The sequence below is a fragment of the Chelonoidis abingdonii genome, chromosome 3, assembly GCF_003597395.2.
Source record: "Chelonoidis abingdonii isolate Lonesome George chromosome 3, CheloAbing_2.0, whole genome shotgun sequence".
In the NCBI taxonomy this organism is placed as follows: Eukaryota; Metazoa; Chordata; order Testudines; family Testudinidae; genus Chelonoidis; species Chelonoidis abingdonii.
This window is the reverse complement of record NC_133771.1, coordinates 202869981-202893591: the sequence shown is the minus strand read 5'-3', so window position 1 is coordinate 202893591 and position 23611 is coordinate 202869981. Positions and strand designations below refer to the sequence as shown.

At 44.0% G+C, this 23611-nt stretch overlaps 1 protein-coding gene across 1 annotated transcript; it reads left to right on the top strand.

Moving 5' to 3' along the window:
• The first annotated feature begins 16 nt into the window (after positions 1-16).
• Positions 17-21938, top strand: MDH1 (malate dehydrogenase 1). The gene is made up of 9 exons (XM_032763274.2): positions 17-118; positions 12442-12540; positions 13618-13714; positions 14619-14794; positions 16103-16225; positions 16392-16568; positions 20334-20447; positions 20718-20807; positions 21458-21938. Exons 1-9 carry the CDS (start codon positions 116-118, stop codon positions 21581-21583), a joined length of 1005 nt encoding a protein of 334 aa, XP_032619165.1. The 5' UTR covers positions 17-115; the 3' UTR covers positions 21584-21938.
• The last annotated feature ends 1673 nt before the right edge of the window (positions 21939-23611 follow it).

The window sequence follows — 23611 nt, the reverse complement described above, 5'->3', positions numbered from 1 at the left end:
TTCTCCCGCTTAATACCTTCAGCGCCGTGCGTGGAGCTGCTGCTGCTTTAATTGGGCTTAGAGGTGACCCTGAGGCTAGGCAGTGACATAGCCGGACAAGCCGCTTCGCCCAGCCATGGTCAGTACCGCTCGGCCTGCGGGGGATACGAAGCTGCCTCTGGAGAATATGGGGGGGGGAGGTGACTCCTACCTGAGGTGGGGGTCTGGGGGTACAGGTTACCCCTTCCCTACCCCTCTTCCTATGTGTGAGGGGGTAGCGCCTGCCTGAGGTGGCGGCCTGGGGAGCAGATCCCCCTCCCTCCACTCGTGTGTGTGGGGGGGATGGTGGTAACCCCTACATGTGTAGAGGGCTGGGGTACAGATCCCCCCGCACCCCTTCTCCGTGGGGCGGGGGTTCGGAGCCCCTGCCTGAGGTGGGGGCCTGGGGAGGAGATCCCACTCCCTCCACACGTGTGTGTGTGGGGGTGGTAACCTCTACATGTGTGGAGGGCTGGGGTACAGATCTCCCCTCCCGCACCCCTTCTCCGTGGGGCGGGGGTTCGGAGCCCTCAACGCCCCGTGCTGTGTGTGTGCAGGAGGGTGTCCCTGTGCAGTTCCTGGTGGGACGGGGGCATGTGCGGAGTATGTGCCTTGCGCCCGTCCTTGGAAGGAGGGTCGGGGGTAGGGCGAGCAGAAGGGGTTCCGGGGCCGGGCGGCCACGTTTCGAGGTGAGGCGCCATCGTTCCTATGCTGGGGTGACCCCTTATCCTTGCAGCAGAGGACATGGAGCCTGCAGCCTGGGCCAGAGCCTGGGGTGGTTGCTGAACATTGTAGGCTGCTTGCAACGGGCACATCGGCATGAGTAGTGGTTGTACACAGACCTGCCAGCTGCTGGGTAAAATCTTGGTGTGTTTTTATAGAAACCGTCTGTTAATTGCTGGGTTGGGGGAGGGGATGTAGGTGATGTCGCTGCAGTGTCTCAAGGTGGCTTTGAAAGTGTTCTCCAGTTGGTTATTGTGGAGCAAGGGCACCTGAGTCTCAAGCTGTTCCAGCCAGGGTGCATATCTGTTGCAGGATTCAAACTAGCAATTCTGATTCAGTGATTTCTATAAAAGTGCTGTATCCTGGTCTAGAATGTCACAGGTCTAGGGGATCATATGACATTTTTCTGTGTTACTTTCCAATTCCTTTTCTGTTCAAGCTGTGTGCCTTACCCAACTACATCATTTGAACCTGCTTAAGAGGGAATAGGTGCTGGAACTAATTCCAGACACTAGCCCTGGATTTCAATTGTATTTCTTCTTATGATGATAATAGTGAAATGATTGAGTGAAAAGCTATTTTGCGTGCAAAGGCCTGAGATATAAACATTCTATTTTAGCAGAGAAATAAGGTGTTAATTATGTCACCAAAAGCATTGCAAGGAGCTATATTCATTACACTACTTCTGTCATTTCTGGTGTAACAACAAGGCACACACTGCCTGTGCTCTGGCCTTAAAAGTTTCAACTCCCTTCCACTTCCTATCTATGATGCATCTAGAACTTTGTTCAGGTTAAATGTGAATAGTGTGATGATATTGCTTGCTGTGGCATGTATAAATTACTTGCTTCTTGTCACTATCTAATGTATATGAAGATAACGCTTCTTCTATCTCTAGTCATGGATTTTTGTTTTGTTGTCCCTCATGTCTTCCTTGATCCTAAATCCTGCTCTTCAGTTCCAGATCTTTCTACCCCACCTTGTTTTATTTGCATGTCTAAAATGCTACTCTGTTGATTCTAGTCCTTGGAGAACCTTGTCATTTCGATTTCATGTTCATACTACTCTAGTCATGTCAATTCAGGATGTTCCCAATCCCATTTAGTATTAGGAATGACATTTTTGAAATTTCTGGAAACAAAGTCCCCCATGATTTGGTATAATTCCCATTAGCCAAATCCTTATGTGAACAACACTCACATTCAGGAGCACCTATTTCAGCTTCCATTTTAAAGGAACGGACTGGGGAGCATTACATCCGTATAGTACTTGCACATAGCTAGTAACTTCAAATGCTAAACTGTCTCACCACTCTCTGAACTGTATCAGAATGCCGTTTTCTCAACTAATTTCTCTACTAAAAAATACAGAAAGGACAGAATGAAAGTCTGAGACAAGGTGGGTAAGGCGAAAGAAATGAGAAGACCCCTGTAGAGCTCAAAAGCATGTCTCTTTTATTGGGCCAGCTTCTGTTGGTGAAAGAGAGTACCTCATGGACCTTGTTTTTCTCATATCATGGGACCAGCACAGCTACCACGACACTTCAGACAAGAATTGGTCTGTTAGCCAAGTCTTATTGGTCTGATTTCTGACTCCTAAGCTTTCAGCTGCAGTAATATTAACTGCTTTATAGTTTTAAAATGTTTTATAAAGCAAGGTGAGTTACTGCTAAAACTTGAGCTGTGCGTGGATTACTGTCCTCTTAATCCCACTTTCTTGTATGTTGTGAAGCAAGGTACGTTATCACAGTTAATTATTAAGTTACAGATTGGTAAGGCCTTTTGTAACACAGTCCACCTCTGTGTAGGTAAGAGAGAGTTGTTCTGCCCCCTGCCCCACATCCTACTGAGGAGGACAATCTAATATTAATTTAATACTATTCTTTGCAGCTACCTGCAGCATCGCTGTCTTATTTTTGTTAAATAGTACTATATCCAGCAAGTTTGAGAAGTCCTAAATCTGTTAACATTCAAGGTGTTAATACTTTGCAAAAGATGCTAATTTAAGGTAATAAACACTTACGTAAAAGGGGGGAAGGGACTAAATGGTGCTGATGTCAGCTGTGGGTTTGAGATTGAAAGCTTGTGCTCTGTAACCAAGTATTCTTTTTAAAAGTCTATTGTCCTCCTTTCCAGAATTTTACTTATGTTGTCTTTTGAAGCTATCCGAGGATGTAGGGGTTCTGTACACACTACTACCATGAAACACTTTATTTTCCCACCCTTTCTCTTGTATAGAACTAAATATTCCATACCCTTTCCTGGCTCTCTTCCAAACTTTTGAATTTGATAGGGGAGGTAAATAGCTTCAAAATATGTTAAATGAACTTATTCTATATATTTCATGTAACAAACTCCAAACACTGGCAATGACTGAAGGTCACTGCTCTTACTAAAAGCATACTTACTAAAATTCAGTGTAGGAGCCAAGTCACAGATTAAATTGACTGTCCTGTGTACCGAAGGTTCCTTTCTGAAAGAATGGGCCACCGTGTACAGGGACATGCTCATCTTGACATCTAGCAAGTTTAAAACAAAATTGGTTTTAAACATAGCTTCAGTGGTTCAGCGCCGCTATAGCTTGCCATTTTTGTGTTTAAAACCAATCACAATATTTAGTGGTTGTTTTAATGCCCTGGCTCCTGAATCTAGAGATCACATGCATGAAAACCTATTGTTTGGTTTGTTTTAAGACAAAAAACTATGATACTCATTGTTGCAGAGAAGAATCTTGAATACATGATGTGAGAGCATTCTAAAGACTCAACCTAGACAGCTAATAAACAGTTAAACTAGTAAAAGCTAATAAAAATAATAAAATAAAATTGAGACAATATAAAAGAAAGATTGGCTTAAGCCAATTATGGTGTGTTGTGTTGTGTGAGAGGGTATGTCTACACTACGGGATTAGTCCAATTTTACATAAACCGGTTTTGTAAAACAGATTGTATAAAGTCAAGTGCATGCAGCCACACTAAGCACATTAATTCGGTGGCGTGGTCCACGTACCGAGGCTAGCGTTGATTTCTGGAGTGTTGCACTGTGGGTAGCTATCCCATAGTTCTTGCAGTTTTCCCCACCCATTGGAATTCTGGATTGAGATCCCAATGCATGATGATGCAAAAACAGTGTCACGGGTGATTCTGGGTAAATGTCGTCACTCATTCCTTCCTCTGTGAAAGCAACGGCAGACAATCATTTCGCGCCCTTTTTCCCTGGCAGACGCAATAGCATGGCAACCATGGAGCCCGTTTTGCCTTTTGTCACTGTCACCGTATGTGTACTGGACGCCGCTGACAAAGGCGGTACTGCAGTGCTACACAGCAGCATTTGTTTGCCTTTGCAAGGTAGCAGAGATGGTTATCAGGTGTTCTGTACCATCTGCCATGCCAGTGTAAATTGGCGATGAGATGATGGCTATCAGTTGTTCTGTACTGTCTGTTGCTGTCATGGGTGCCCCTGGCTGGCCTTTGCTGAGGTCAGCCGGGGCGCAAAGACAAAAATGGGAATGACTCCCCGAATCATTTCCTCACTTATATTTTACGTAAAAATAGTCAGTCCTGCCTAGAACATGAGGCAAGTGTATTAGAGAACCAGTGTACCAGAGAGCACAGCTGCTCTGTGTCGGATCCCACAGAAATGATGAGCTGCATGCCATTCTAGGGGGTGCCCCTGCAACAACCCCACCCGTTGCTTCCCTCCTTCCCCAATCCTCCTGGGCTACTGTTGCAGTGTCCCCTCATTTGTGTGATGAAGTAATAAAGAATGCAGGAATAAGAAACACTGACTTTTTTTCAGTGAGATAAAATGAGGGAGAGGCAGCTTCCAGCTGCTATGATAGCCCAGGCAGTACAGAATCTTTTTCTTTAGACATGAGGGGGGCGGGGGCTGATGGAGCTCAACTCCCAGTTGCTATGATGAAGACAGTACAGAACGGCCGGTAACTATCTGCCGGGAATGACCGGGAGTCATTCCTATTTTTACCCAAGTGCCCCCAGCCGACCTCACCTGAGGCCAGTCAGGAGCACTCATGGGATGATAAGGACGGCTACCAGTCCTTCTGCATTGTACCATCTGCCACCCGGGAAGGGAGAGATGAGGATGCTGCTGTTCAGTGCCGTAGCACCGCGTCTACCAGCAGCATGCAGCAGACATACGGTGACATTGAAAAAAGTCAAGAAACGATTTTTTTTTCCCTTTTCTTTCACGGGGGGAGAAGGAGGAGTAAATTGACGAGAGAGATCCTGGACCTCCCCGGACAATGTGTTTGACCCTGCAGGCATTGAGAGCTCAGCCAAGAACGCAAATGCTTTTTAGAGACTGCGGGGACTGTGGGATACCTGGAGTCCTCGGTACCCCCTCCCTCCTTCCTTGAGCATCCATTGGATTCTTTGGCTTTCTGTTATGCTTGTCATACAGCACTGTGCTGTGGACTCTGTTCGTAGCCTGGAAACTTTTTTCAAATGCTCTGGCATTTCATCTTCTGTAACAGAGCTGTGATAGAACAGATTTGTCTCCCCATACAGCGATCAGATCCAGTATCTCCCATATGGTCCATGCTGGAGTTCTTTTTGGATTTGGGACTGCATCGCCAACCGTGCTGATCAGAGCTCCACGCTGGCCAAACAGGAAACGAAATTCAAAAGTTTGCAGGGCTTTTCCTGTCTACCTGGCCAGTGCATCCGAGTTCAGATCGCTTTCCAGAGCGGTCACAGTGGTGTACTGTGGTATACTGCCTGGAGGCCAATACCATTGATTTGCAGCCACACTAACCCTAATCCGACATGGCAATACTGATTTCAGCGCTACTCCTCTTGTCGGGGAGGAGTACAGAAACTGGTTTAAAGAGCCCTTTATATCGATACAAAGGGCCTCATTGTGTGGATGGGTGCAGGGTTAATTCGGTTTAAATGCGTAGTGTAGACCAGGCCTGTGTGTGCTGCGGGGGGACAGTAACTCCATGATTTTTATAACATTAGTAATACTGGGTGCTACACCTTCCTCAAAGCCCCAAGCCAACTTTTGTGGCATTCTCATTTTACTATGCAAGTCTTGTCTCTTGTTGTTGTGTTAAAGACTCGCCTGTGGAAGCTGATTCTACAGGGGAAATGGTTGAAACTGACTGGATAGAGTAAAATAAAAATTATTTAATCTATTAAGTTTCCTTAAGTATTGCTTGTAACAATAGTGGGGGAGGGGGGGAGGGAATCACACCTGACTCGCTGAAGTGTTACAATGCAGAGAAACAGTGCCAACTCCTTCCCCTCCCCTCCCCCAAAAAACATGATAGCACCATTATTAAGTTGGAAGTCACACTTTCATTTTGCCAGAAGTGCAGTATTACTAAGTAAGTTGAAGTGATGAAAAGTAAGTGTAGGAGAATACATTAATTTTGGTGTGCCAGTGTTGCATATTGTCTCATTTCAAGACCTGTTCAAGATGGTTTTTAAATGTTTATGTAATTGTGATAACTTTTTTCATTGTTTCTTACAACTGTCATTTTTATCACAACTAGCAGAAAGATCATCATTTTACTTAGTCTGACAGAAAACAGAGCCCCTTCAGAAACATCTTGCTGAAGACTAGATTTTAACATCTGGTACAAAGCAGACTTCTTGGGTTACATAATGCTAACTAACTTGTACAGTTCTGTCATCTAGCCAAATTCACAGTTCGGTCATCAAAGAACATGAAAAATGCTGCTTCTCTATCTTGTGGTTGTGTAATATACCCATCATTCTTGGAATGATTGTGTCCTTTTTTTTTCCAAAAAATTCCAACACCTTCAAGACTTGTAGTAACAAGAATTGAGAGCTTAACCTCACATGCTAATGAACAGGAAACATTCAAAAGACAGATTTTGAGATATTATATATATCTCAAAGTCTTTGACTTAAGTTTGACAATACACAATTACTGTAGGAGTGACTAACTGAACTTGCTTATACCTTGGAGTCCTAATATTCTAACTTGCTAATTTTTGCTGTTTTTCATTTAATATAATGAAACTAGACTGTTTCTAGATGGCCTCATTTTATGGTTATCTAACACCAGCATGAAGCCATAGTGCTTGGATTTTGAATAGTTTAAGGGGAATACAGTTAAATCCAGATGCTGATTTCATTAGGAAATCCACAAAAGCTTCTCTAGGGTGGTAACTCTTGGCACTGACTGCCAAAGTGGGATTTTGTTACCTTCCCAAGGCCTGATCTAAATTTAAAAGTTCAGCTGACATACCTATGCTGGTAAGAGATGTGTCTCTTTGTTCTGGCATAGCTGGGTCAGTAAAAGCTCCAGTGCAGAAGCATTTATACCACTATATCTTATGGGTATGGCCCTGCCAAATTTACGGCCATGGAAGAATGCATCATGGACCATGAAATCTGGTCTCCCCATGTGAAATCTGGTCTTTTGTGTGCTTTTACTGGATATTATACAGATTTCATGGGGGAGACCAGCATTTCTCAAATTGGGGGTCCTGACCTAAAAGGAGTTGCCCCAGGGGCGGGAGGGACACAGTATTGCCACCCTTACTTCTGCGCTGCCTTCAGAGCTGGATGGCCGGAGAGTGGCAGCTGCTGACTGAGACAGCGCAGAAGCAGCAGCCGCCCAGCTCTGAAGGCACCACCAGCAGCAGTGAAGTAGTAAGGGTAGCAGTACCCCCCCCCGCCTGCGCGCACACACTCACTCACTCTCTGACCCTTTGACACTACCCGCCTCCGCCCAACTCCTTTTTGGGGTCAGGACTCCTACAATTACAACACTGTCAAGTTTCATATTTAAATAGCTGAAATCATAAAATTTGTTTTGTTTTTTTTTAATCTTGTGACTGTGAAATTGACCAAAATGGACCATGAATTTGGTTGAGCCCTACTTATGGGAGCCATCATAAGCTATGCTGGTACGGTGATGGAGGGCTTGTCTACACTTATTGGGGGGGATCAACATGCGGTGATGATGCATCGAATCGACTGCAAATCACTCTCCCATCAACTCCTCTGCTCCACATGAATGGGAGACGCAAGGGGAGTTGACAGGAGAGTAGTAGTAGATCTAAGTAAGTCTACTTCAGCTATATTGTTCATGTAGCTGAAATTGTGTAATTTAGAATATATCTACACTATGAAGTTAGTTCTATTTAATTTTTTTTTTTTAGAAATCGATACTGTTGTTTGTGTGTGTCCCCACTAAACGCATTAAATCGGCAGTGTGCATCCACAGTACTGAGGCTAATGTTGCCTTTCGGAGCATTGCACTGTGGTAGCTATCCCACAGTTCCCGCAGTCTCTCCACCCCCATTGGAATTTTTGGGTTTCACTCCCAGTGCCTGATGAGGCAAAAACATTGTTGTGGGTGATTCTGGGTACATGTCGTCGACCCACCCCTGCGCCCTCTTCCCCCCATGAAAGCAACAGGGGGAAAAATAGTTTCTTGCCTTTTTTCCTGGGTTACCCGTGCAGACGACATACCACGGCAATCATGGAGCCCGCTCAGCTCACTGTCACTGTACGTCTCCTGGATGCTGCTGGCAGATGTGGTACTGCAGTGCTACACAGCAAAGATGGTTACCAGTCATACTGTAACGTCTGCTGCTGTCATGGGTGCTCTGGCCAGCCTCGGTGAGGTCAGTCGGGGGTGCATGGACAAAAATGGGAATGACTCCCCAGGTCATTCTCTCCTTTAAGTTTTTTGTGTGATGGAGATTCAGTCCTACCTAGAATATCAGGCAAGCCTACTAAAGAACCACAGATGCAAATAGCTGCTCCCATTCAGATCCCCAGACATCCCGCAGAAATGATGAGCTGCATGTCATTCTACAACAAGCTCACCTGTTGCTTCCCTCTTCCCCCACCCCTCCTGGGCTACCGTGGCAGTTATCCCCCCATTTGTGTGATGAAGTAATAAAGAATGCATGAATTTGAAACAACGCTGACTTTATTGCCTCTGCAAGTAGAGATCAAAGGGAGGGGGAGGGCGGTTGGCTCACAGGGAAGTAGTGAACCACCATTCTGCACTTGCTCAGCCTACTACCCAGGCTTCATGAGCCATGGGTGCAAGGGGTAGGCTGGGGTAAGTGCGACCACGCAGTGCCGCGGACTGGGAGAGCAGCCTGAGGCAGAAGCCTCCAGCTGCTATGATAGTGCAGGCAGGACTGAATCTCCATTACACAAAACTTAAAAGAGAATGACCTGAAGGCATTCTCATTTTTGTCCAGGCGCCCCCGACTGACCTCACTGAGGCCGGCCAGGAGCACCCACAGAACAACGATGATGGCTACCATTCATGCTGCACCGTCTGCCGTCCACAAGGCAAGGGGATGCTGCTGTGTAGTGCTGCAGTACCGCGTCTGCCAGCAGCATCCAGTAGACATATGGTAACGATGAAAAAAGGCGAAAAACAATTTTTTTCCTGTTGCTTTCACGGGGGAGAGGGGGCTGACGACATGTACCCAGAACCACCCGCGACAATGTTTTTGACCTGTCAGGCATTGGGAGCTCAACCCAGAATTCAAATGTCTGGCAGAGACTGTGGGAACTGTGGAATAGCTAGTCATCAGTTGCCCCTCACTCCATGAGAGCAACTGCAGACAATCGTTTTGCGCCTCTTTTTCCATGCAGACACCATAGCACAGCATGCATGGAGCCGCTCAAATTGCTGTGGCAGTTATGAGCACTGATTTTAAATCTGATTTTTTTTTTGATGTTCCTCCCCCAAAAGGCATTTTATCTAAAGATAGTTTCAATTAAGATACATTTATAGTTCAAAGATATCTCATGGGAATAGGGATTATAAATTCTATAGTATGAGACAATATATTCATGTAATGTTTAAGAGAAGTTTTGTAAATGAGTTCCAATAGTTCATGGATTAGGGACCCAATATTATAGGGTTCCACGGGCATCTGTATAGAGTATTTAGGTTAATCTTTCTGTCTTCTCAGTGGGGCTCAGTCTAGAAGGTACCATCAGAGATGCTTAGTTTTGCCGTTCTCAAACTGTTGATTAGTGTCTCCAGAGATAACATGCTTGTTAACAGCAAAAATGTGTTTAAATAAATAATATATAGAGGTGAGAAATAACAGACCTCAACGCTATTGTCCCTATGCAAATTTGTGTACACAGATAGACTGCTGGGGGCAGAATAGATCTGGGCAAGGAGAAGAAGTCTGGAGATAAATGTGAGACAGGAGGGACAAGCAGAAGAAACAAAATTGAAAACTGTTTGAGCGGCGTATTCCAGATTGCACTTTTATGTAGAAATCTATGATTAAATCAAATCTTCTTGACTAGCAATTTTAAACCAATTGGATTTTAAATCAAATCCACGCTGCTTGGTTTGCTGTCTGTTCTTTGAGAGCAATATGGAGGGACGCTGCACTACTCCTAGTTCTATGATCTGACCAGCATTAAATCATGGAAAGCTCTTCACCAGATAATAATATAATTGATCATGTGCCAGTGTTTTAAGCAAGGATGCATCCAGGTTGTCTTACACTTGTTGGCCCGTTGAAGCAGTGTATTGATTGATTAGGTTGTACCTGTTGCATTTGGAAAGTAGTAGCAAGCTGCTAGAGTTCGTGTTACCAACTCCTGTCACGTCTACACTACAGGATAAATTCGAATTAGCTTAAACCGATTTTATAAAACAGATATTATAAAGTCAATTGTGCACGTCCACATAGGCACATTAATTTGGTGGTGTGCGTCCATGGTCCGAGGCTAGCATCGATTTCTGGAGCGGTGCACTGTGGGTAGCTACTGTAAAATAATGAGGCCAATGATGTTGATTTGCGTCCACACTAACCCTAATCCGATATAGTAATATCGATTTTAGCATTACTCCTCTCGTTTTTGTAGGAGTACAGAAATCGATTTAAAGGGCTCTTTAAATCGATATAAAGAGCAGTGTAGTGTGGACGGGTGCAGCGTTAAATCGATTTAACGCTGTTTAAATCGATTTAAACACGTAGTGTAGACCAGGCTGGACCATTACTAAGTGTCTGGGTCACCTTCCCTGGTGTCGTCATCATTGGTATAAGTACTTTCATATCAATATAAATGTTCACATTAGAGTTTTTGCTAGCATACCCATACAGACAACCTTCCTAGTGTAAACAAGCTCTAAAACAGAGGTATTGCTCTTTTTATCCTTTGTATTTTTCACACTTGCAAATATGGCAGCTTAACCTCAGCCCCAGGAGATTGCTTTGAGGCTGCATGAAAACTTGACATAAGACACATCGCTCTTCACTCTGCCTCTGGATATTGGGGGTGATTCTTGGGCAGTGAAAAACAGTAGGTAAAAGGCTGGCGTGTATACTGCTTTTTTTGTATGAGAACGGCCATACTGGGTCAGACCAAAGGTCCATCTAGCCCAGTATCCTGTCTTCCAACAGTGGCCAATGCTAGGTGCCCCAAAGGGAATGAACAGAACAAGTAATCAAGTGATGCATCCCCTGACACCCATTCCCACCTTCTGGCAAACAGAGGCTACAGACACCATCCCTGCCCATCCTGCCTAGTAGCCATTGATGGAGCTGTCCTCCATGTACTTATCTAGTTCTTTTTTTGAACCTCGTTACAGGCTTGGCCTTCACAACATCCTCTGGCAAAGAGTTGCACAGACTGACTTGTGCGCTGTGTGGAAAAAATACTTCCCTCTTTTTTTAATTTGCTGCCTATTAATTTCATTGGGTGACCCCTAGTCATTGTGTAATGAGAAGATATAAATAGCACTTCCTTCTTTACTTTCTCCACACCAGTCATGATTTTATAGACCTTTTCCAAGTTGACTGAGATGAAGTCACTACATCTGCACACAGTATTCAAGATGTGGGGGTACCATGGACTTATAGATGCAATATGTTGTTTTCTGTCTTAATATCTATCCCTTTTTTTTTTTTTTTTTAATGATTCCCAACAATCTGTTCGCCCTTATTTTGGTGACTGCTACTCCACATTGAGTGGATGTTTTCAGAGAACCATCCACAATGCCTCCACAGTCCGTCTTGAATATTTCACTTGAATTGCTACATAAGTTTTTAGTTGGTGTCCTATTTACAGCTCCACCAGTTATCTAGGTTTGCAGTACTCTACAAATCTCCATTTGCAAGTAAATCTGCAAATTAATGTAACGAGAGTAGTCTTTAATATAGTGTGATGTAATTCTAAGCTGCATGTTCTGCCAATCTTCTGAAGACTTGTACAGGCTCTCCAATAAGTTTTTGAAGCATAAAAGCTACACTGTAGTCTAAGAGAATCTTGTGAGTCTGTATTTGAAGTGCCTATGATTTAAAAAGGCAGTGTTTTCCCCCACACTTTAAACTGTTCTGGCCTTTCATTTAAAAATACTCCCCACCACTGTCTTCTGAACAAAGTGCAAACAAGTCTTGGAATATTTCTGGTTCTGGGGTTTCAACTTGTAGCTTTTTGGCTACCTTTCTGCAGGTCTGGTCTGCTCCCAGAAAACATTTGGGAGTGCTGCTATCGGTTTAAAAGAGAAGCAGAATCCTAGGCGCTGACCCTGTTCTGGGTTTTTGCACATGCTTTGCATCCAGAAGTATTAAATATTTTAATGCCCTTTCTACAATAACTGCTGAAAATGCTTAATGGCTCTTTAATCAGGGAAAACTGTATTGCCAGCAATGTGTTAACTGAGTGGTGTGTTTTGTTTTTGGCTTTTTTTTTTCTTCTTTTTTCAGTCTGAACCAATTAGAGTCCTAGTGACCGGAGCTGCTGGTCAGATTGCCTATTCTCTGCTCTACAGCCTTGCCAAGGGTGATGTCTTTGGCAAAGAACAGGTAATGGTTAAACTGAACTATCACTTGCCTTATTCAACAGTATTGAAGAAGCAACAATCTCTGTAAAATCTCTTGATGAACTTGGAATTAAGTTTTCCTGTGAGCCTTCACATTTCATGCAAAGACATAAGTTACTGTTCTGAGTGTAGGGTTGCCAATCGTCCTGTTTTTTTCGGGAGAGCCTGATATTGGAAGACTATCTCCTGGAGGCTACTGAAGCCAACCCAGGAGATTTTAAGGCTGTTAAAAGCCCGGAGGGGCTAAGGCAGGCAGGCTCCCTGCCTGCTCTGGCCCCGCGCTGCTCCTGGAAGCAGCCAGTATGTCCTTGCAGCTCCTGGGAGGTGGGCAGGAGGTCTCCACGCACTACCTGCACCCCAAGCACCAACTCTGCAGCTCCCATTGGCCAGGAACTGCAGCCAATGGGAGCTGCAGGGGTGATGCCTGCAGCTAGAGGCAGTGCACGGAGCCCCAACCAGGAGCTGCCTGAGGTAAGCACTGACCAGCTGGAACCTGCACCCCAACCCCTTGCCCTAGCCCTGAACCTGCACCCCCTCCCACACCCCAACCTCCTGCCTGAGCTCCCTCCCACACCCAAACTCCCTCCCAAGCTTGCACTCCAATCCCCTGCCCCAGGCTCAGCCCAGAACCCCCTCCCACACTCCAAACTCCTCAGCTCCAGCCCAGAGCCCCCACTCCCTCCTGCACACCAGCCCCCTGCCCTAGCCTGGTGAAAGGAGCGAGGATGGGGGAGAGCGCGCGACGGGGTGGGGGGAAGGCGGATCCTCGGGGAAGGGGCAGGGCAGGGCAAGGGAAGGATGTTCGAATTTACCATTGGCAAATCTAATGGCGAGCCTGAAGAGAAGAAATAGAGCCTTGAGTTATTCTGCATCGTGTTTTTTATATGCATTCAGTGCTGAATTGTGATGCGGCTGTTAGTCACACTGTCTTAGTAAATTGACTGTTATTCATTCCCCCCTCTCCCGAAGGGTGATGTTAACTAATATCTGGCTACAGGAAGAAATAATTGAAAAATTGAGTGAGCCTACACTTATTGTTCGGTATACTTTTGTTTTACAGCCTCTTGTTCTTGTACTGCTGGATATCACTCCCATGATGACTGTATTGGATGGCGTAATCATGGAACTACAAGACTGTGCCCTTTCACTGCTGAGAGGTAATCAAAAGGAATACAGACTTTCTGAACGTTAACTTAGCTTGATTAACTGCAAACTGTAAAAGAAGTATGATCAACTCTTTAGATATGGGTGTTTGAGTGTCACCTACAATACTTGCATATGCAAAATTGGTATCATATATATGTATATATAATTTGGTTTATACTATTTAAACCTTGAAAGTTTATGTATCTGGCAAACAATTGGCTGCTTAACTATCATGTCATGATAAGCCTCTTGACCTAGTAGTGAAATAGCTTTGTCTTTTCTGATGTGCCAATGCTTTTTTCTGTGGTGGTTATAAAACACAAACTCTGAAAATCCCTGAAAAAATCAAGACAAAATTGAGAAATGGTTTGATCAATTTGTCTAACAAATTATGGATTCTTGAGTATAGTTTCCTGAGGTGGAAGAAAGTGAGCTAATGGACAATGCTGTAGTTATTATAGTAGCTGTTTCAAATATCAGTTGATAAATAAAATTTGCCAGATTGTGTAGTTTTACTAAACCTTCTCCAGTGTGAATTAATATTACTGGTTATTGAGGAAAGAAACTCATTTAGGTCATTAATGGCAGCTGGATTTTTTTTGTTACATGGGATGGGGAAGTGAGGAGTACTATGTATAGGGTACATCAAAAGATACAGGCAAACAAATGAGGATGCATAATTCATTCATGTTAGAAGTTGCTAACACCATTGACGACTTAGTGTAAGGAAAAAGAACAGTAATTAAACTAGTAAGTATGGGCATTTGCTCTCTAGGGGTGTCTTTAATCAGACAGGCAGCCGTGACAATGCTTAAATAGAAGGTAGTCCAAAGAATAATTCCATTTATGTTACCATAGAGCTCACCAAAAGATTGGTCTGTTACTAATTCTGTCTCTTCCCTCCTTTGCTTACAGAGGTCATTGCAACAGACAAGGAGGAGGTTGCATTTAAAGATATTGACGTAGCAATTCTGGTTGGCTCCATGCCAAGGAGAGAGGGCATGGAGAGGAAAGATTTACTCAAAGCAAATGTGAAAATTTTTAAATCCCAGGGTGCAGCCTTGGACAAGTATGCCAAGAAGACTGTCAAGGTGATTACAGAAACTGTTTCATTTTTTAACTGGAAACTCTTTACCAAGCAACTTAAAGATCCAGGCAAGAGCTGTAGAGTAGTACAGATGTGGCATAAGGACAAATTTTGTTTTATGGAAGTCTTGCTTCTCAAATGCTCTGTGTTGGCCAAAGGCTGAGGGGAGGCATCCTGTTAGACCCCCTCATTGATCTAGGGAATGATCCCAGTCCATTCTCACTGACAGAAGATGATAGGTAGGAGTGTGTAGTGTCCTGCAGTTACTTTTCAGAGGTGGGGAGCAGTAGAGAGAGAAGAGGTGGCCTCCTATCGATAATAGCACATGCAGATGAGCAACCAATTTACCAATGCAAACGTGGCTCCTATTTCATATGAATCTGTAGCTTTAATTTAATGACTTCAATATCAGTCAAGTGAAGTCACATAAAACAAAAATAGGCTTTGTTTAAGAATGGACTCATGTGGCTTCCCTCCTACAGCTCCTAATCTCATACTCATTCTCCCACTGTGCTTTGTAACTTACTTTAATGCCTGCTTTCTCTGCTGATGAACTTCCTGCTGAGTCTACAGGGCTGTTCAGTGTCTTCTACAGTTGAAATAAAAATTAGCATCAGCTATTACAGAGTAATGGGAAACTAACTGAGACATTGAAATCTCAAAAAGGGAAGTATAAAAGCATGTCTCTAGATCAGCTCATCAGATGGAGGCTGTATGGAGCTTGACACTGTTTTCTTCATCAATTAATCTGTCCTTTTTCATATTAACAAGAGAAACTGACTGGACTTGAGACGCAGCATCTTACTTCAAATAGAGCTATCTTAATGGGAAACTTTCATGGGAGCGGCGGGGAGGGCGGAGCAGAAAGCAAGCAAGAAAAGAGCTGACTAGTTTGTGTGTATAATCCTTGTAGTGTATTAAGAGATTATGGGGGGGTTTGCAGGGCAGAGGTAAATAAACTAGACTGCAGGTAAATAGTGCTGATATCTAATACTTGTCTCCTTTATTAATAGAGGCACTTGTGAAGAAGCATTTAAAACGAATGGTTCTGTGATTCTATATTTATGCTATCCTCTTGTGTGATTTTTCTTTTTGATAAGCTATTTTAAATTAGTGATTTATACAATATGTTTAGGATTTAAACAAGACTTTTTGTCTTCATTTCTTGACAGCTTCTTTGGAGTAAAACCTCTTCTTTACAAATGGTGAATGTTGTGTTTACCCAGCTGCAGGAGATGAATTTGCAGAAATTGTAACTTGACAAAACTGTTGACTTCTCTTCTTGTCCCACTCCCCTTCATTGCCTTCCTAGGTTGTAGTGGTAGGAAATCCAGCAAATACTAACTGCCTGACTGCTTCGAAGTCAGCTCCCTCAATACCAAAGGAAAACTTCAGCTGTCTAACTCGTTTGGACCACAACCGAGCTAAAGCCCAGGTAGGAAGAATCCATCCAGGGCTAGAATACCTTCTTACATCTGTCTTATAAAGAAGTGTTTAAATTTAAGCTTTCTCAGAAAGCAGTGTGTTATCCTTAGATGTACTAAACTCTTAAAGTGTAGCTGAAGTTGGTATGTTCCATGTCTTTTCTAAATTCAAATTAGATTGCTCTGAGACTTGGTGTAAGTGCTAATGATGTGAAGAATGTCATCATCTGGGGGAATCACTCCTCTACTCAGTATCCAGATGTTACCCATGCTAAGGTGAAAGTGCAAGGAAAGGAAGTTGGAGTTTATGAAGCAGTAAAAGATGACAGCTGGCTGAAGGGTGACTTTATCACGGTAAGATTTTCTGTTTTGTTAATGATCTGTCAGCATAATTGGACAATACCGTGCTCCTGTTAAACTAATTCTGACTCCAGTGTAAAAAGCTAGTGTTAATATATACACAATAGAAATCTTATGGCAAACCTTAGCAAAGCAGATCTTCCAGTCCTACTAAAATGATTTGTCTTCAAATAGATTGTCAGAATAATCAGATATTTGCATCTTTAAAATTTGTAGTCCTGTTCCTGTGGTGTTTCCTTTTGCATAAACCTAAATATGCTAGCTGGATTTTTTTCTGCTGACATGATCAACAGTGAAGGTTAATGTTGAGAGTCAAAGGCTAAGGCTACGTCTACACTACAGGATAATTCCGAATTACATTAAACCTGTTTTATAAAACAGATATTATAAATTCAATTTCATGCGGCCACACTAGGCACAGTAATTCGGTGGTGTGCGTCCATGCTCCGAGGCTAGCATCGATTTTCTGCAGCGTTGCATTGTGGGTAGCTATTCCATAGCTATCCCATAGTTCCCGGCAGTCTCCCCCACCCCTTGGAATTCTGGGTTGAATCATTGTCGCGGGTGGTTCTGGGTAAATGTCGTCAGTCATTCCTTCTTCCAGGAAGACAACAGGAGACAATCCTTTCGCGCCCTTTTTCCCTGGATTGCCCTGGCAGACGCCATAGCACGGCAACCATGGAGCCCGTTCAGCTTTTTTTATTTTACAGTCACCATATGTGTACTGGATGCCGCGGACAGAGGCGATACTCCAGTGCTACACAGCAGCATTCATTTCCTTTTGCATGATAGCAGAGATGGTTACCAGTTGTTCTGTACCGTCTACTGCTGGAGTAGACTGGCAATGAGATGACGACGGTTCTCTCTCCCCCTCTTACTGATCTACTGCTACATGAAGTGCCCCTGGCTGAGATCGGCGGGGGGGCGCAAAAAGCAAAACTGGGAATTGACTCCCCGGTCAATTCCCTCCTTATGGCTTTCTAAAAATAGAGTCAGTCCTGCCTAGAATATTGGGCAAGGTAACTAGAGGACCAGTGTATTCAGAGGAGCACAGCTGCCCGTGTCAGTATTCACAGGATGCCTGCAACAACCCCACCCGTTGCTCCCTTCTCCCCCAACCTTCCTGCGGCTACCTTGTCAGTGTCCCACCCATTTGTGTCATGAAGTAAATAAAGAATGGCAGGAGTTTTTTTTAGTGACATAAATGAGGGGAGGTAGCTCCGGGGAGCTATGATAATCCAGGCAGGACAGATCTGTTCGTACACATGAAAGGGAGGGGCTGATCATTGAAGCTCAGCCCCAGTTGTTATGATGGAAGACGGTTACAGCCTTCATGTAACATTTACTAGATTGCTCAGGAATTCATCCTGTCTGTTTTTAGCCAGGCACCCCTCCCCCCCGAGCTGGCCTTCGATCTCAGCGCCAACATGTTAGATATTGAGCAATATCACGGCATGGACTCGGTTCATAAGGACCGTTACCAGTCCTACGGGCACTGTCTGCACTGGAGAGGGAGAGGAGCGAATACATGAGCTTCACAATGCCGCATAATAGCAGTCTACCAGCAGCATTCAGTAGACAGGGTGACATTTGAAAGAAGTCAAGAATGATTTCTTCATGTGGGGGGGGGGGGCGACAGTTAAAACTGAGGAGCTATTCCCGAACCGTGCCGGACAATGGTTTGAACCCTACAGGCATTGGGAGCTCAGCCAAATGAAATACTTTTTCGGAAGAGACTGGGACTGTGGGATAGCTGGATCTCCAGTACCCCCTCCCTCCATTGCGTCCTTTGGAGTCTCTGGCTTCCGTTACGCTTGTCACGCAGCACTGTGTACCTTGGAAGATTCTTTTAAACGCATTTGGCATTTCGTCTCTCCGTACGGAGCTCTGATAGAACAGATTTGTCTCCCCATACCAGCGATCAGAATCACGTATCTCCCGTTATGGTCCATGCTGGAAGCTCTTTTTGGATTTTGGGAAGCATCGCCACCCGTGCTGATCAGAGCTCCGGTGGCTGGGCAAAACGAAGTATAATTCAAAAGTTTGCGGGGCTTTTCCTGTTTACCTGTCCGCTGCATCCGAGTTCAGATTGCTGTCCAGAGCGGTCAGTGGTGCACTGTGGGATACCGCCCAGAGGCCAATGATGTCGATTTGCGGCTACACTAACCCTAATCAGATACGTTTATATCGATTTTAGCGCTACTCCTCTCGTTGGGGAGGAGTACAGAAATAGATTTAAAGAGCCCTTTATTTCGATATAAAGAGCGTTGTAGTCTGGACGAGTACAGTGTTAAATCGATTTAACGTTGTTTAAATCGATTTTAAACGTGTAGTGTAGACCAGGCCAAAATTGCTGCCACAGGGTGTTATGTGGTGTCCAAGCCTCTGTAGGGAGAGGATAGTTCACTTTTTTCAGTAATTTTAGTCCATAGAATTGGGAAAGCTCCCCTCTGAATATACTGATCGTCACTTGGGAATGAGGGTGGTGGGTTTGGTTTCTTTTTTTTTTTCTTTCTTTTTTAAGGCTGCCATTTTCTAACTCAAGAATTCTGTGGTTTGACTGACTGAGCAGTGCTTCCCATAAAGAATTTGAATTGCCTGTGCCCCATAGGCTGTGCTACCTTCTAGCTTGTTTCTGGATGCAATTTAAGTTATGTTTGACCTATAAAAGGAGTCCTTTGCTTCTTATGTGGGGTTGTGAGGTCCCTCTTTTTTCTAATTAATTATGCACTCAGAGTTGAGGTGCTGGAGTCCCTAGATTTAAACAGGAGGGCTTCAGTGTTGGGTCCTTGACTCTGGCCTGCTGCACACAGCTGGGACAGGCCCTCATGGGAATATCATATAGCTGGTCTGTTACATAAATGTGTGTGGTCATCTGAGGGGGTATTAAGATGGTTCAGAGGTGCTTGCTTCCTAGGGGACAACAATACAGACGACAAAAAAAGATTCAGAACATGTTTTTTTGGCACATTCCTTGCTGGGCATATTAATACAGAACTCTGAGTAATAATTCATTTAAACTACTATTGCCACCCCTTTCAGAAGCAGTGCAAAGGCTTAGGGCAGTCAGGAGTAACAGAGGAACTGCAGGAGAGGGAAATAATTGCTGGGAAGGAGCCTGGGAGTGAGCCTTGAGGCTTGTTGGGTGTGGGTGGAAGAAATGGCGGGGGGAGGTTGGTTTTTTTGTTTCTGTTGTTGGGAAGCCTTCCCTATGCAAACCCTGGCTGACCCCTCGCCTCTCCCATTCAGTCAGGCACATCTACCCCGTCCCCATGTGTCCTTGTTCCTCCCTCCCCCTCCCCATTCAGCTCCTGGCTCAGTGTTGTCACCCCACTAGCTTCTGTGCCCCTGCCTCGGTCTGTCTCTCCCCCCCACTTCCCCCCCAGCAGCTTAGTGTGCCCTGCTCTGTCCCTCCCATATCCTATGCCGCCTCCCATGGGCAGGGCAGTCAGGAAGTCAGCCTCTGGCCCTTCCCTCTCCACAGCTGGCTGCTCCCTCCCATGAGACTGCTGCCCTCTCTTCTGACCCCACATCAGCCCCTGGTAGGCAAAAATTGTAAGTGCATCTTCCTTTCGTCTCCCCATCAGATTCAATTATTCTGCAAGAGACACAAATTCTGCGCTTGTGCAGTAGCGCAGAATTGCCCTAGCAGTAGCATGTTAGCAGTGACTAGACGACAAAGCCACTACTTGCTTGCTTAAGCCTTCTGTCATTTATTGACTATATGCAAATAAGATGTCCCTTTTGTCTTCACTACAGATTGTTCAGCAACGTGGTGCAGCTGTTATTAAAGCCAGGAAGCTGTCCAGTGCAATGTCAGCTGCCAAAGCTATCTGTGACCATGTGAGGGACATCTGGTTTGGCACTCCAGAGGTAAATATTGCTATGGCACATAAAAGAGGTGCTCTTGACTAATCTCTTTAAACTTTTGTGTTTTTAATGTCCTTCTGGAGCAACACTGGGTAGATTAATCTGTCTAATCATGAGTTACAGAAGATATTACACACTTGGGACTATAACAAATGCAGCAAGGCTTTCTGTAGTATAAATTGTTTGTTTGTTTTTCTCTGAGAAAGTAATTGGTTAAATTTGTGGCACAGTAATAGCCAGGAGAGCTATTTATCACTAACTTTTTGTTTTCAGGGGGAATTTGTTTCCATGGGAGTCATTTCTGATGGAAATTCCTATGGTATCCCCGAGGATTTGCTCTATTCATTCCCTGTTGTAATCAAGGTAACTACACTATTTAAATCTATCAAGGTTTAACTTTTGAAATGTCTTTTTATATACAAAGTAGGAGGAGGTTATGTAGATTTCAGGGGTAGCATTTTAGGATTTGGATCATTGGTGCTGTGAATCAGGCTTTCAACATACTACTTCTGCCCACTGCAAGATGCCCATTACACTCACTGTTCCATAATTTGAGTTGTCAAATGGATATTGGATGGCTGCAGAAAAACATAGTCTGAAGTGCAGGGAAAAGGAGGTAGAAAGAATACACTGCAACTAACCTTCTTCTGCACTGAATCTGAAGAAAAATATTAATGCTCTAAAGACGGCTCAGGTAAAAAGAAATCCGAGACACAAGTCCATCTGTTTCAGTCGGTTTGTTTGGGGATATTTACAAGTAAACTTGTAATTCTCATTCTCTTGACAAACTCTAGTCACTATACTACAGCAGACTTCTAAAGAAACACATCTTCTCTACACCATCACGTGGTTTCAGTTTGAGCTAGCATGTGTTCTAACACAATTTCTGGACCACAGATTAGCATTTGTGTTCAGAGGTGTCACGCATTTCACTGACCTACCAAAACTGCAAAATTAGGTTCTGCTTTTAGACCGTACAAGACTTGTTCTCATACAGACTTACTTTCAAACAGGATAAAACCTGGAAGTTTGTCGAAGGTCTTCCTATTAATGACTTCTCCCGAGAGAAGATGGATCTGACTGCAAAGGAGTTGATGGAAGAAAAGGAGACTGCTGTGGAGTTTATTTCCAGTGCATGACTAGCTGATCATCAAGATTTAGAAAATCCTTTAAAAGCTGAAGAGTCTAAAAGTCGTCTGTAAATCTAGTAACAAATGCTGTTGCCGTATTCAAGTTTTTGTGGCAGTCATTCACTTTAAAGGTCACATGCTTATTGGTACATGTGTGCCTATTATCAAGAGTTCTTGGCAATTAAACATACAAGTGATTCAAAATCTCTGCTTTTTTCACCAAAACTTGTCAATTCAGTAATATATGTTTTCTGTATCGAATAGAGAATAGTCATTCAGTCTTGTTCAGAAATTGGCACTGGTGGCATTTGAATTGTCAGGGTTAACATTCAAGTGGCTTAATATTAAAAGGAAGATAAAAATGCCAATAGTTCTCCTTGAACTAATACTTTCCTATTTTAAAAATGCAAGTAGGAAATGAGCTGATGGATACAGAGCATGTACTGTTCACTCTGGTTACACTTTACTGTGTTTAATAGAAACATTAAAGGATGGCATCCATTGTGCAATTAATCAATCAGATCTCCCTGTCTTCTCTGACTTTTCTAAACATACTTTGCGTGTGATGGGCAGGATACCTCCCTGGGCAGCCATATAACTGATGGTTTTGTAAAAATATTCTCTTGTGTTCAGTCTTGAGTTAAAAGGGCAGGGGAGGAAAGCAAAGCTTAGAAGGTAGGGATAGAGGCTACTACAGGTCTTTGGGAAGTCTTATTTATGATTTAGCACTTACGTGTTGCTCTTTCCAACCAAAATACCACTTTATTCTATTTGTGCTGTATTTAGAGAAACACAGTCGAGCTTTTTGTCCTGGGATGGGTAAATTACACATCCTAATAACTAGAGCTCAGGAGCTGCAGTAGTTCAGGACTAGAATACAGCAGATAGTATACAATAGCTAGACACTTGAAAGGATGTCTGTGATACAACTGACAGATTTTATTAGCTTAATAGGAAAAGCTACTAATTTGTGATCAAGGCTTCTGGGTCGAGGTCCTGTGACAGACCCAAGCATTCATGTGAGATTCTTTTGCTTACCTGCATGTCTACTTTCCTTCTTAATCCCTGGCCACAGTCCCCCTGCTAACTAATGGAAGCCATTATAGTATCTCTCTGTGCCCTTCTGAACAGGTGTTTAGAGGACATAGGCAGCTAAACATTACGGCTCTAAACATGAGATGCTCTCTCCCTTCCACCCACTTTGGAACAGATGCCTGCTAGAGTATTAGGGGAGGTGGCACAATAGCTTAATATACTACCTCATTTCTGAAGTCATGAGGAAACTGACCCAGATGATGGAAGAAAAGCAAATTAGTACTTATTCTCACATGATTGCAGCTGTCTTCTCCTTGAAGTGACATCGCCAAAACTTTCCTCCTTTGCACCCTGAGAGATTTGGCAATAGAAAGAAAGTGGTGGGGGGTCAGAAGCAGCATGCCTCTGTATAAAGACTCTGGCTTGTCAGCAGAATTGGACTGACTGATCCCATCACAAAAGTAGGGGAGGAAAGGATAATGTCATACATCTTGCCTTTCATGTGTTTCAGGTAGTGGTGTCTTTAAAAACTCATTCACAGTTAAATCCAGTTGGGTTAGCTGTGAATGCTCAAATGGATTAGACTGGTTCAAGGACTGTGCGGAGAAGGGATGGGACATTTCATACCCTGTGCAAGGTAATTAAGCTGACCTAAGGCCCAGTGTCAACACTGCTAGATGGTAGCTGATACAGCTACTGCCTCTTAGCAAGGTGGATTTACTAGGGGCACGGCATGTCGTCTGATGCTGTAGTAAGAGTCTCTACACTAAATGGCTCTGCAATTGTGCTACTATATTGCTTCACTGCTTTAAGGTTAATCCACCCAGGGCCATCCTTAGCCATACGCAAACTACGCGGCTGTGTAGGGCACCAGGAAATTTGGGACACCAAATTGCCCCAAATTTCCTGGTGCCCTACACAGCTGTGTGCTCTTCCAGCAGCCAGCCTGATCCCCAACCAGGAAAGCTGCCCCTGCCCCACCTCTTCCTGCCCCTGCGCTTC

Coding starts and splice junctions, on each gene's coding strand:
- MDH1 (XM_032763274.2), top strand. Junction 16,226..16,391: donor ACAACCGAGCTAAAGCCCAG/GTAGGAAGAATC, acceptor AATTCAAATTAG/ATTGCTCTGAGACTTGGTGT. Junction 20,448..20,717: donor TCTGGTTTGGCACTCCAGAG/GTAAATATTGCT, acceptor TTTTGTTTTCAG/GGGGAATTTGTTTCCATGGG.